Source organism: Lycium barbarum, chromosome 11, assembly GCF_019175385.1.
Source record: "Lycium barbarum isolate Lr01 chromosome 11, ASM1917538v2, whole genome shotgun sequence".
In the NCBI taxonomy this organism is placed as follows: domain Eukaryota; kingdom Viridiplantae; phylum Streptophyta; class Magnoliopsida; order Solanales; family Solanaceae; genus Lycium; species Lycium barbarum.
This window is the reverse complement of record NC_083347.1, coordinates 23533048-23547896: the sequence shown is the minus strand read 5'-3', so window position 1 is coordinate 23547896 and position 14849 is coordinate 23533048. Positions and strand designations below refer to the sequence as shown.

At 35.3% G+C, this 14849-nt stretch overlaps 1 protein-coding gene across 3 annotated transcripts; it reads right to left on the bottom strand.

Moving 5' to 3' along the window:
• Positions 1–3932: 3932 nt before the first annotated feature.
• Positions 3933–13173, bottom strand: LOC132618805 (CSC1-like protein At3g21620). Of its 3 annotated transcripts, none has more exons than XM_060333810.1 (12): positions 12881–13173; positions 11041–11375; positions 9993–10139; positions 8707–8842; positions 7894–7995; positions 7121–7240; positions 6923–7003; positions 6315–6655; positions 5935–6180; positions 5354–5678; positions 4633–4866; positions 3933–4522 (listed from the first exon to the last, which is right to left on the bottom strand). In XM_060333810.1, exons 2-12 carry the CDS (start codon positions 11352–11354, stop codon positions 4262–4264), a joined length of 2307 nt encoding a protein of 768 aa, XP_060189793.1. In that variant the 5' UTR covers positions 11355–11375; positions 12881–13173; the 3' UTR covers positions 3933–4261. The 3 variants fall into 3 exon arrangements, with proteins under 3 accessions (XP_060189793.1, XP_060189794.1, XP_060189795.1); XM_060333811.1 differs by having other exon boundaries at positions 13058–13173; XM_060333812.1 differs by lacking the exon at positions 6923–7003.
• Positions 13174–14849: the final 1676 nt, after the last annotated feature.

Sequence of the window (14849 nt, the reverse complement as noted above, 5' to 3'; positions counted from 1 at the left end):
TGCCGCCTACTAGTGGTGTCTGCCCATGCCATCTAGATATAGTGTATATGCTGCCCACCTTAGCGGTGTCTGCCCGGCCATATAGGCGCGGTGTAATATCATCATCATGTACTCATCATAATGCATGCATAGAAACTCAAAGATAACTATACTTTATCGGGGTGACATGAGGTCGTGAACCCCCGATTCCATTATAGAGCATTCATAAGCATTCTGCCTCACCTTGAAGGAATTAACATATGAGGTTAGTGTATACAATAACCGACATCAATGGATCATAGTTAGAATCATTAGCTTAGAATCTTTAGGCTTAACTTATCATCATCACTATCATGCTCATAACATCTTCCGTTTCTCTATCTCATGTGAAGCTTTTTATAATCATAGACTCATAATTTCCGTTATATAGGAGAATCATGGAAAAATAGGAAGATTCATACCATAGGAGTCATGCCTTAGAAGGAAAGGACTAGCCTTACATACCTTTTCATTTAGCTACTCTATCGCTTGATCGTTCTCCTTCAATGCTCACATTTCTACCTTCAAGAGAGTTCGCATTAACATTAGCTAATCGATTATATGAACGTGCTTACTAAAGCTAGAGAAAATTGGGCAGCATTTCCTTTGTTTATACAACTTTCCTCATATCATATATCAACTCCCAAACATCTATAATAACATTCACAACATTATAACCAACAATCTTCATTCATCTACATTATCCACATTTCACAATTTTCACTTCAATTCATCCATAATCATGGTCGTAGTACACTAGTACGTCTTCTCACATATAATGCTTATCCCATGTTCTTAATGTCATTTATAACATATTTACAATCACAACATATTAAGAATCATGACTCATCCCAAGCTATTACTCAAAATCTCATTATTCTCATCTTTGTGACCCATTTTCTATCTCCTTTCATAACCTAAGTCTTCCAATCTCTCAATATCTTAAACAACATGGAATGATCATAAAACTTACCTTAAATAGTGTAGGAATGAGCTTTGAGTGGAAATATTTCACTTGAGCCAAAACCCTAATTCACTTCCCATGGAATTTCTTGACTTGGATGAACTCTAATGAGTTTCTTACACTTAATTCTCTTGGTTTGATGAAGTTGATCATGAATTTCTCTTTAGTTCTTATGGAAGAAGGGTGGAGAGCTTTCTAGAGTGTTCTTGAAGTGTGGAATGAGAAAATGAAATAAATTGAATGAGGTTGGTCCTTTGTATTAATTTTAGAAGCTGGCCCGACTCAAATCTACGGATCAACATACGGTCTGTATCTTTTATACTGGCCGTATGTCTGGCCGTAGATTTGGTCAAGTGGAAGTCCCATTCTGGGCAGAACATACGGCCTAACATACGGCCAATATGTTTTATACGGCCAGTATGTTGGGCCGTATAATGCCCAGCTTTTCCGAACTCTTTCTCGTCGACTCGTTTGATCTCCAATCCTTATGGAACCTTCTTAACACTTATTTAACACCTCATTAACAATTTAAGGGACATTATAACTCTTCTCCAAAACATCATTAGGTCATCATTAACTCGGTACTCGTAAATCTTTCTCAATACATAACGTATACCTTGCCTTTCTTGGCAAACTTTCTTCTCTTACTTCGAATGTCTTTGAAATCTCAATTAGGATCATCAAATGCTATTTCTTACTTATCAAAACATCGTATACTTCGTGCCCTTCATTAGTATATTCAATGTGGATGAATGAAATTTTTTTTCGAGTTGTAACATAAATGGCATAAACTGATCTCATAAAAGGGAAACATCAGAACTCTGTACAATCTGCATATATATACACGACATGCGGAAGAACAGTGCAAGCCAGCTAGGCTGCTACATATACTGTATACAAAAGAATAGAAGCCGACAAGGCTACATCATCTAACTACTATATACAACTGTCTACAGACCTCTACTGGAATAACAGTTGTAGAAAGGACGGGACAGGGCCCTGTCATACCCCTGTACATACACATCTCAAAAGGGGCATACCAAAACTGACTGTAGCTCCGGATCGAATGGAGCGTATTGACCACTGCTAGATCTAGAGGTCCTACTGAGCTGGACCACCTGTCTGTCTCTCTGTACCTGCGGGCATGAACATAGCCCCCCGAGCAATGGGGAGTCAGGACGGATAATGTACCGAGTATATAGGGCATAAGAACAACATATATACATAAGAATCATGGAAAAGATCTGAACTCATAAACTGAAATGACTAACTGCATGTACTTGTATGAACTAGTATCTGCCTAAATCTGCGTAACTGACAATGCCTCTGTGGGCACATAATATGCATGCTCATACCTATCAATGATGGTCGTGCATCTATATGTGTGCGTATATAACGCCTGATATGTGTGCGAATATAACGCCTGATGTTTGTGCGCATATAATGCCTGTAAGCCTCTATGGCATCTTGTCATATCATACTGGCTCCTCTGTGGCCATAATCAATATTATCATCATAGTAGTAATGCGTATATAATGCCTATATCTCTTCTCATACTTTACACATATCTAATATTCGCGTATATAACGCCTTCTAGTCACGGGTCAATGTACATAAATATATAATGAATGTAATGCATGACTAAACTGTATGCACAAAACTGGCTACATAAGACTGGACCCATGAATAGAAGGATTACTCATAAATGGGGTACATGAACATCAAAGACTGAAGTGCTTCTAAGAGTAGAGTAATATGGAAGCTCGCTTACTCGCTTGTTGGATCATATCATAGGATCATGCCAAAAGAAGGAAAGAACGACCTTAACATACCTGAAAGTATACTCAATCGTCCAACTTCTACCTCTCGAACTTGCAAGTCTACAATTAAGATAACATAGGGCTTAATTAGACTATTTACTTCACTTACTAACCTCCTTTAGATGCATATAGAGCTTAACGATTTGTAGACAATAATTTCCTTTGTAAGCTTACAACTCTCCAACTTCTCATTCGATCCCACATCAACTACAATACTCACATCAACAATGACAACACACACACACACACGGATATATATATATATCAAAATATATGTAAACCCGTTTCCAGTCATCTCTTAAAATAACCCTAAGTCACAATCTTGTCTTTCATCAACTCATCACCTCCACAACTATCCCCTCTTTACTTAGAATCACTAAAACTCTTGATAAGGGTAGAAATCATCTACATACCTTGAGGGGTCAAGAATCCCAAGAATCACTTCAACTTCAACTCCCCAAACTTTACAACCTTGAAGCAACCTTCCTCTTCACCATCTCGGGTTTACGGGGTCCGGGTCTTGTCCAATCTTCACTAATATGATGAAAATTATTGACAGAGAATATCTTAGGGTTTTTCTGATTTGGAAAAGAGGAAAATGTGAAATAGGGTCGTGAACCACCTATTTATACTTGGAAGCCAAAAAGGCTATAGCGGTCCGGTTCGATGAGCGGTCGACGGTCCGTCGACTTGCCCCGTTGACTGGCGCCTGCCGATGCAAGGCTGCGGGATCCTATCAACGCCGCACATCGACGGTCCGTCGACCATGTCGACGACCCGTCGACGATGATTGGTGTCCTACAGATTTTCTGATTCAGTTCAGATCGCGTCGATTCGATTCATTCAACTTCTAACTCTATAAATTGCCAGGAATAGGTGGTTCACGACCCTATTTCAGGGGCATACCCGACTAGGAAACCATAGGTTCTACTACTACGAACACGAGAGGTGTAACATCTTTGTTAGTGAAGTGGTTAGTCTGAGAAAAACTAAAAATTTCTATTAGATGTACTCAAATTTTCACGATCCTGATTAATCTTCCCGACCTTTCTAGGACCCAGCACATATCAGGAGCTTAGAGCACCGGGCTGCCCTTTTTTGAACATTTCCACTAGACGTGTCATGATTGCTTTTCTTGGACAAGAAGGACTTATCATTGATGCAAAATGCCAACAAATGAATGAATGATCATTTCCTTTCTAATGCCACCTTTTTTTAACAGCTGATTTTAGAAAGCCAGACAGGAAATCAGAACTTCCAGTAAAGTAACAGAGAACCAAGAAGGTTATGTACAAAACTAAACAACTCTATAACCTTGAAAAACATGCAGGCCAAACAGATTTCTGCCAGCTCACAAAAACTTGCATGTTTCGACTAAGAGTACTTCGACCAAGCTGCTCCTCCTTCAAGTTGACTTTATCTGTAAGATGCTAACTATATAAATCAGAGGCTTTTCCAACTATACCCGCGTAGTTGCATCGAAATCAGATAACAATGGAGGAGATGAACCACTCCTTTTGCTTGGCAATGGTGTGTTGAAACGCGATTGGCGTTTTGTTTGGACAAGTGAAGGTTCCAGCTCCCCATCTTCACTCGCTGCATCACTTTCACTATCTTCTTCACCTTTGAAAACAGGGTGGATATAAGCATTCTGAAGGTACTCTTTCAAGTTCAAGTTTGGCTCCTTCGTACGTTCTAGCGTATCTTTCCTCACTGTTTCCTAATATTGATCAAGAAAAGGATGCCATTGGAAAAAAAATCAGAAACTGCCTTAAGTTGGCCATATATCATACTAAGAGAAAAAGAAAATGGTAGACAAAGCTGCAATACCTGCAATGGATATCTGATAAAAGCCGGCTCATAACGACCTTTGCAGAACAAACGGAACCATATGGTTAGTACAGGGAGTGTAATTAGCAGTGGAGTCGAATGAGAAGCGCCCTTTGTACTTAACAATCCCATTAGAAGCAATTGAGAGACTATCAACGCGGTTAAAATACGCCCATGTACATCAGGCCAGAATGCGGCTGCACTTTCATACTCCTGGTTATAGACATTTATAATCTACAGGTAAAACAAAAGCATCACATATCAGGTTTCCAGATGGCCACGAAAGAAAATGTCTCCATAGAATCTTTGCACATAAATTAGGGGAAGCAAACACAAAATGGTTGCCTTGTTGGTGCTATATAGATGCCTGAATACTATATTGTTAACCAAGAAATGAGGTGTAGCTGATCATGCAATAAATAGAAGTCCAATTAGTAGTCTCAACTCTCAAGACAAAGGCGAAAGTACTTCATAATTATCATCTTTCAATCAAAAGGGAGAAAAAAGATTTAGATTGACATAAAATCATGCATAATGCGCACCTAGAAGTAGTAGAATGTTAAATACAGGAAGAACTGTAACTACAACAAAATACCCAAAAAAGAAAAAAAAAAAAAACGGTAATTTATGAAGTTCTGAATTGATTTTGTTTCAGTGGATGAAGTCCTGAAAAAAAATAACTTATCAAATGGAAGTTCTTTCAAAAATTAGTTAGCTTTACCTGATGCCGATATACAACATATGCCAGGCAGAAAAATACTATGATGAAAGGGAGTAGGATTGGTGATACAACAGCATAAACAAGGCCAAGTAAGAAATAGAGCTGTATCTGAGGTTCACCAGTGTTGAACCCCAGACTTCCTGGATCCATTGCCTCTTCTCTGTCCTTCTCAGTCTTCACCAGGAAGAAGTTTTTCAAGTGAAAGAATATTAATGGCTTCAACCTAAGTATCTCTCCAGCGACTCCTGCCCACCCATCCACCATTATGTAAGTTATGAAGAAGGTTGCCTTCATCGGAATGGATACACCAACTGTCTTTGGTATTCTGCATCAGTAATCATTCAACCTTTTAATTATCTGATCTTCCATAATCAGTACAAGCAGAAAAAAAAAAAAAAGTGGAACATAAATGAAAACAAGAAAATTCTTCAATCCATTTGAAAGAGTATTGCAGAATATTGTTCGTCAAAGGGCAGATTCCAGCTTCATTCACGGACGACATTGAGTAAATGACTAGACAATTCATTAAATTCAAATCATTCTGCATTACAGAATTAAAGATGAAATTATTGAAGACGTACTCGTTTGCTGACTGATGCATGAAATTATTTAGCTGCTGAAATGCGGTCCCAGTAATAATGCTTCCAAGAAATACATTAACAAACTGAAAAATATAATATCTTGTTGCAGCTCTCCTTTCAAGAGCTGATATGGAGCTAAATCCTTCAAATTTTGACATTTGCATCAATATTGAAGGTAGGAAGACAAGGAAAATCTTCAATGCAATTCCAGGGAGGAATCCTTGTATGAAGGATTTTACAGCTTTACTGCATGGAAAAGCATCATTTAGCATAAATACTCGAGCAATATTGCTTTGTAAAGCCTGGTATTCAAAAACAATATAAGTCAAGTTGTCTCAAATGAACTGGAGATGAAACTCTGCGAAGAAGAAGAGACTCACGTTTCAATTAAGGATTTCAAGAAAGGTAATGCTTTCTCTATTCCCTCTATATTAGCAAGGGACTGTACAAATGCAATCGGGATCATGAAAAAGAAGGTAAGGAAGAAAAATGCCACAGCAGCAATAAGCCTCCTAATTGACAGTGAAACATAAGGAATTGCCAAATTATCCCAGTAGACATCACGGGGCTCGGGAGCCCACTCAGTTAACCACACTGTTGGATTTCTGGCTTGTTGTGTTTGTGCACAAACCGCAGCTGCCCATCTTGTTCTAAAAGAAACAAATGCTGCTGGCATAATATACTTGGTGCTCCCAATAATATTCATTCTCTCATCAGATATCTGACATGAACACAATCCAATATATTAGGGCCATTATAAGGACTTCTAGAATTAAACACTAAATACTGATAACCGAGGATGTAGCTATAGGTGTCAGTAATAATGTTTAATTATGATAAAATAATTTTAAGGTTTGGAATTCCCACTTTATACATCAGAAGCATAAGAAGCAAGAAAGGACAGTCCCTCCTAAAAATGTTAATTTAAGTTAAGCAGTTGCAGTACACAAAAACCTCAACCACGTAAAAAGATATTGTTGCTACCTACTTTTTTTGAGAGCTTTTCAATTTCAGAAGTATTGAAATCAATCGCATCAACGGTCTTGCCGCATAAGCCCAGAAAACCAGTCTGCTTAATAAAAAGAATATTCCTCATTAGATGTTAGTACTGAGATGTGAGAAGTGGCATTTCTCCTCGCAATCACTACTAGCTAATATTAGAGCAAAAATAAACTATTAACAGTACCTTTGATGTTGGCCTTTTGGACTGATTTCTAGTATACTTGAGTTGATAATAGTCAAGCCAATTCTGCTTTTTCTTCTTCTCATTGACTAGCTTTGTCAACTTGTTGGCATTGTATACAACCTACACATTAGTTACAGGAAAATAAAATAAGTGTTTGTTCATGATAGACTGAATCCTCCTGCCCTATTGGTGTTAAAAAACTGCAGCTTTAATAAATAAGGTAACTAGTACAGAAATGTGAATGTAAAGGTAAATAGAAAAATCTCTAGATTTTATTTCCAGAGAAAAGTGACTACCTCATTTGATTTTAACTGTGAAAGGATCTAAGCAAATTAGAAAAAAAAAAACAAAAAAAAAAACATATACTTCTGTCATATTTAAAATCCAGTTCTTTCTAAGCCATTTCACACCAGTTGACCATGTTAATTTTCACACCAAAAATGTACACAATTTTTTTGCAAATAAGAGACAATGTGTTCTACAAGGTATCAGATACTAAAAGGTATGAGCGCAACTATATGGTAAACTCATGTTCTGCCCCTCCTGCATCGAACTCTCAATAACACCATGTTCTTCACCTTCTAAATTCATGTCATTATATTCCTCCATGCATATGACAGATGATTTGAGAATATATCAAAACGTTAAGAGCTACAAGTATGGAAGTCCTTTAGAGGTCAGTACAAAAGCAAAAGAGATGTAACACTTTGCAGAATTCTACTTTGGAAGACAGCAAGTGATTTAAATGAGAAGATAGCTGTATGAAATGCAACCTGATGAGTTAAGTAATGATCTTGATGGTTGACCATGAAGAAGTGCTCTACCAGCTCACTCACTGACTCATCAGCATCTGGTGGCACATTTCTGACAAGTACCTGGGCAGAAAGTATTTGTTAGAAAACATGCATCAGTCATACTAGGCATCACTTTACGGCCGTTAATTAATTCTTGTATAGCATATGATATTGAGAAGAGAGAAAGAATGATAAGAAGTTGAAGGCTTGGATTAGTTGGAAGGTGGAGTTTTAACCCAAGAAAAAGAAAAGGTAAGAAATTAGTTAATCCAATGTCTCTCTAATAAGATTGTTATTATTGACCTAGAAGGAGAGACGGCCTTGAAAACAAGATAACACAAAATACCCTCCTTTTCTACCCTCATTGAATAGCCTAGCTCCTTTTTTTTTTCCTGATAAAAAAATCATAATCATATTAATTTATAGCTTCAAGCTGACCACAGTAAGCTAAATTCTAAGATAGGATATGCTGAACTTTAGTACCTTTTCCATCTTAATAAGTTATCCCAAGATCAATATTAAGTTTTCCCTAACAAGACATAATTATCTTAAGAATATTAAACTTTATAATTTTGAGCCCGGGGTCTATCCGAAAAAGCCTCTCTACCCACAAAGGTAGGGGTAAGGTCTGAGTACATCCTACCTTCCCCAAACCTCACTTATGGGATACACTGGGTATGTTGTTGTTGTATATTAAAGTTCATAATCTCACTTGCTATAAAGTAAATTTATAGCTTAGTTTACAGATTAAAATTGCCATTGTAATAGATCAACAAGGGTTATGGTTCTTACTGTAAATTGATCTGGTCGTCGACGTTCAGATGCAAGAAAATGCAACCTCATCGATGCAACTATCTCATACTCTCTTTTCAGCACATAGCAAGTCCAGAAAGTAAAGATGTAAGCCATAACCAGATGGGTCCAGAATCTGCAAGCAGTAGAGTTCAAGTACTTAGGGACTAGAAAATTATTCATTTAAATATAACAGCACTGCAAGAAGCCATAACGAAACCACCAATCTACTTCCCCAAAACATGATTTACAAGTTCAATATTCTTAGTCGTGTACCTAACAGTTGAAAGATAATCAACATGTCATCATTTTGCTTTATTGTTAGTGAAACTTTAGCTCCTCTATTTTGACTCCCACAGCATGTGAAACCTTAATTTAGTGCATAACACTTAACAGAGCCTTTGACAATGGGCAATTAAGCTGTTAAAAGTTAAAATAGCAAACTTCTAAGGCTTCCAAGGCTTCTGATAAGGATATGGTACTTTTTCTTTGTACGTACTCATAACTACTACAAGCATGCTAACTCCTACTTAGTTTTTAGTTAGAACATAAGATAAAAATAATATTAAAAATATGTATATAATGAAATGTTAACTTATTAGACTACCCGGACTTAGTGTTTCTTGGCCCACCTGTAGTGAGATGTCTTCAATAGATTTTGATGCACACAAAAGGAAGCTCATTTAGCTAAGGCACTTTGATATCTCTTTATGTTCATAAATAGATGTGGGAACTCTACTTTCTCCAAATACAATACGCTAAATATGCCTAAGGTTTTATATGCTACATTTTCTTTTTTTCCTTTTCATGTGAAGTGGTTTCTCAGCACTTCGAGGATCACTTCCCCTAACATCTTCACTATATCGTGTCAAAAAGAGATGACTGTACAAACAGAATCGCAGGATACACGAAGAGGTTCATCGAGTGAGTTTCAAGACCTGCTGGAGCTACTTTATAAGCACATACACTAATTATTTTTTGGGATTTGATAAATATCAAGGGAACTTAATGACATTGGTACCGTAAAAAGGAGCACAAGACACTAGTAAAACCAAGAATTTCTGGAACCAAGCAATGAGGACCTTCATAATTTTTGGGACTTCACTCATATCAGGGAAACTTAATGGCATTGGTACATTAAAAAGGAGCAGAAGACATAAGTGAAACCAATAACTTATTCAAATTAGTCAAAGAAAACTAATCGAAAAACTAAAAGGAAATTTAGAAAATTAGCAACTTCAGAAAGAATAATTGCAAACTATACAGCAAATGAAGATTCTTCTTACCTCTGTGATCCCAGAGGAATGTTTGAAATTGAAAGCTTGTCTAAATCACTGTAAGTCAAATTAGTACGCTCCAATGTATGGTTGGTCCAATTAACAGGAACCATGACTGAGAAAGCAATAAAAGCAATTGGGACAAATATTTTAAGCCTGCATTGAACAAAAGGAATATAGAAATGAAACCCAGAGTGAGGAAGGAACAACTACTAATTAAGCTATTAAAGACAAAATATTCTGGCTTTTGATTTATGCTATTAGTATGTTAGAAACAGATATAAGAGACAGAAGCCAATGGTCTTTTTTTAATGAAATAAAAAGATATCAAGAGACAGAAGCAAATGGTTATCCAAAAACATTATGATATGCTAATTTGAATTAATTATCTATTCAAATACTTTATCGGAAGTAAATCTATCAGCAACAGACTACAAAATTACTCATTCCTTGAGGTATGATATGATTATCCACGCAATATTCTAGGTGCAACATATTGAGGTGTGCGAAGGATTTTCATCAAAAATACGAAACGATTCCATCTTTTAAGATTTCTAAGTGCTTGAGGTCTATTTTAAAATCATTAGCATCATGAGGAGTTAAAACTACATAACAATTTCTTGAAAAATAAGTTAGCTTCTACATTTTTCTGTGACCAAAGATAAATGTCAAAACAAATGGAAGACATCGAGCACATATTTATGGACTTTCGAAATAGACATGGAATATAAAAAGAAACTATAAGCAAGTCACAAGGTATCTAAAAACTTGAAACATGGTAATCAGGATTCAAATAAGATTCCAACGTAAGGGGATAATTATAATAACCACTATGGTCTTGAAGTTCAAGTTTCATAACGATTCTCAATAGTATTTCGTAAAAAGAGGTCTCTGCCTATAATTCTGATCATCATATACCCTCTAAGAAGTATATACCTTTTGAATGCCTAATTCAAGTTACTCATATGAAGGTCTAGTATGCACAAACAGATAATAGTTGCAGAGCTTCTAATGCAGAAAATGGAAAACAAGAAGTGGAAGTGCCAAGTGAAGATACCCTATCAAATAAATCCTCAAGTAGACAGCAGAGTCCAATCCTGCATGGTCAATAAGCTCTGGTTCTGGCATTTGCAATGCAGCAGGCATCCAATTCAGAAACTTCAGGTATGCACGAAAGTCCAGGTTGACAAACTTGTTGACAATTGTACCAGAGTGCAAAGGACTGCTTCTTAATCCCTTAAGGTACCATTTTGGGAAGTATACCCTATCATTGACAGGTTGTATTCGAAGAATTGCAAATGCAATTAAGAAAACACATGCGCTCAGAATGTTAATAGCAGCTGCAACACCTATATCACCCAGAGTGGCCATGTTTTGGCTTCAAAGACTTGTCTGCAATATTAGTACTCTTAGTGAGATAAATATGTCAAAGCGATATCCTATCAGAAACAATGTATACCATATATTTGAGTCAAGTTTCAACAATTGGACTATTAGTCTGGTGGAACTAATCCCCTTTACATTGACAAAAGAAATCAAGATGTCTAATTGATCCTCAGTAAAATGCTTTGCCAACAGCACACTGAGAAAATATAATAGAGGTCAATGGAACCCTGGGAGAAAAAGAAGCCAAAGGAAAGCACAAAACTCATGAATGCACCAAGATAACCTATTGAATCCCTAAACAAGGGCAGAAACTTCATCGCCAATTCATGAAAAGAAGCCAAGGAACTCATGGATGACGCACGAAGAAACCACTGCCCTGAAAAGTGGTCACCATAACAGTCTAGCCAACTAACATTATGATCACGTGTATTTACAAAATAGAATTGGATAAGCCTATAATAGTTCCTTTTGCTATCTATATTTTCACAGCATTCCTTCTTAACCCTCACTCGTGGTATCTACAAGGAGTGAGCAGTTTGTCTCGGTGTAAACAAGTCCGTGTTCTATTTGGTGACATCCAACCATAATCCAAGTAAATCTCTATTCTCAAACCAACTTTTTTAACATCTTCAGCATTAATATAAGTGCCTCCCTATATATTAGTTGGCTCTCAAGACCTTGCATGTAAGATGATCAATTATTTAAAGAGATTCAACCGAGTCATGAACCTTATGGCAGTTTCTAAACATAATTTCCAATTGAGAGGTGAAGCAGTTCAGCACTAAAAGAAACAGCTAAGCAATTGCAAATGTCATTCTTATTTCCTTTGTTCAGTATCCATTCATAACCATGTTGACCTTCATTCTGGAATAATCTAAAAAATTACATGATATCCAAATTCAAGTTATCTTCATATACACTTCCCTTGGCATTAAAATTGAAACCTCTAAAGTCAACCTTTCTCTCCTCATCCTTTCAAATCATCATAGATCAAACATCCTAAAAAGGTCATGAATGAAGACTCTTCCTCAAGTTACCATCATGTAAATTTAGAATAAATTACAATTAAGATGTACCAAATTCCTAAAAATGAAAGTTACTTTTTTTATTCAACTGTCAATAAATCCAAAATTCTCCATCCAATGAAAGTTTTAATACAAAAAACAAAATAACACAAAAGACAGCCAAGCCAACAGATTCCAGGACTAAAAAAAACAGTTGACCATGCCAAAGAAAGATTCCAGCTTTGCAACATTTCGTTTTGCTCCTACATTCTTCTAATTACCCTGGTGGTATTGAAAAATTTAGCAAATTTTACCAAATAAAAATCTGAAACAAAATCAACCCATTCTAGAACTATAATAATGGAAGAGTATTTTTCATGGCTCCTTAAAAAAGTGACAATCTTTGCACTAGAACAACACACAAACAAGCTGCAAACTTTCACGTATAAACATGTCTACACATAATTCTTGACAGGCTAAAAAAAGGAGGGCTGTAGAAATTCATACTCTATTGACTGAATAAAAAGTACTTCTTGGACTTGACTAAGAAGAAGAAAACCAGACCATGAAGCTATGAATAAAAAAAAAAAAAATCAAGAATTCAAAAGGACAGTTGGTATAGAAGATCAATAGTGTCACTCAGAATTATTTATTGAAAGGAAAATGAGAAAATTAGAAACTGACAAATATGGTTATTTGGGGGCCAAGGTGACATGAATGTGATCTGTTTGTAAAGGATAGTATTTTAATGGAAATGTTTAATGTAGTAACACAGATTTTCTTTGCTTTTATGGGCTTTTCTTCCGTTACCTTTTTCGTTTTTTAATCTTTCTCTTTTCTGCTTTTATAAAATGTTGAACGTTAAATGTCGATATGTTCCATGTGCAGTAACGGCTACTTTCTTAGACTAGCTGGCAAAATTCTAGTTCTCCTAGTATTGACATATTAATTTTTAGAGTAAAAAAAAAAAAAAAAAAAAAGGAATCTTACCAATTTAACTAGTTTATTTAGAAATAATACTTCTTCTATCTTATTTATGTGATACACTTTCTTTTTTAGTCATTCTACATATTATTGATCTACAACCATACAAATATCTATTACTTAGTCTAGACCACAAGTTTCAAAAATCTTTATTTTTTTCTTAAACTCCGTATCTAATCAAATTATATCACATAAATTGAGATGGAGGGAGTAATCTTGTATAATTGGCGTCGCAAAAGACTTGGAGATTTTTTTGGATCTATTTTTAGAAGAAAATATTAAAAGATATCACACAGTTAAACCTTCCATAAATCTATCTGCAGCAATAATTTAATTTGAAGTTAAAACTATATGCAATGAACTTTTCACATATCTAATGGTAATAGTAAATTAAATTGGAGTTAAGACTGTATTTATTAAAATGAGATACATCTGGAGTTACATAGTAATGCGTTACAATTATTCATATCAACATAATCAGATTACCTACAGATTACTATGATCACGTGGTACTGATTATTTTTCTTTTTTTTTTTATTATATTATAAAAGGCGATGGGGTGAAACTTAATACTTAGCACTTTTCGATCTCTCTGCTATTGGTGAAATTTCATTTTAGCCATTATTATATTCGATTAGGTGAATATCTTCAATTATTTGAAATGTGCACTTTTGATTCATTTATTTGTGAATTATTACAAATTTTAAAATATTAACCGTTCAATCTTTTAATTACTCGTGTGTTATGCTAAAGCTGTATTATTATTACTTCATACTAATATACTTCTAAAAATAGTCTACATATATTACTTTTTCTACATAAAGGGACCAAAATTATGTATTTTAATTAGTTAAAGATTACATATATTATAATGATAAAAAATGTATTTATAACGGAAGGATTGAAAGTGCAATTATCCATTTTCATTATCAGACCTTAGTCATCAAATTATAGCTTATGTATGCTCTTTCCCCTACTAAATAGGTAGGCTTTAATTGATTTCATTTTTCACAAAAACTTGAATGTAAGTAAGTCATCAGCTATTGTTTGAGTACCCATGTATACACTAAAAAGTTGACATTTCGTATATGAAATGTTGACTAATTTTTTTTATTTGTCAAAACATCCTGCAAATTTTTTAAATTGAAATGGATTGGTAGGTGTGATGTATTACCTACTATTTGTTGCTTTTGGACACGAATATTAACTCCACTCTTGAACTTCTTATACATGCAGAAATTTTTTTAAGTGACTAAACACCGTCCAAATTTCGCATATCTGCCACAATCATGAATTCTTGTTTCTATTTATCTTTTCTATTTTTTTGTATATATATATATGAATGAATGAATAATGAGCCAAGGTAGACATAAGGGCATGTGACAGGAAATTTTTTAGGGATGATATATATATTTTCTCACTGAACTTGTCCCATTTTTTCAGAAAAACACAAAACTTTGCACCCCTCTGTATTTGCTTGAAGTGAAATTTA

What these genes read in the sequence shown, in the direction of transcription:
- LOC132618805 (XM_060333810.1), bottom strand. Translation starts at nt 11,354, where the DNA reads ATGGCCACTCTGGGTGATATAGGTGTTGCAGCTGCTATTAACATTCTG. An exon ending in TTGAGGATTTATTTGATAGG is followed by an intron (nt 10,140 to 11,040) that starts GTATCTTCACTT and finishes TGTTCAATGCAG; the next exon opens with GCTTAAAATATTTGTCCCAA. An exon ending in TTGAAATCCTTAATTGAAAC is followed by an intron (nt 6,181 to 6,314) that starts GTGAGTCTCTTC and finishes TTTTCCATGCAG; the next exon opens with TAAAGCTGTAAAATCCTTCA.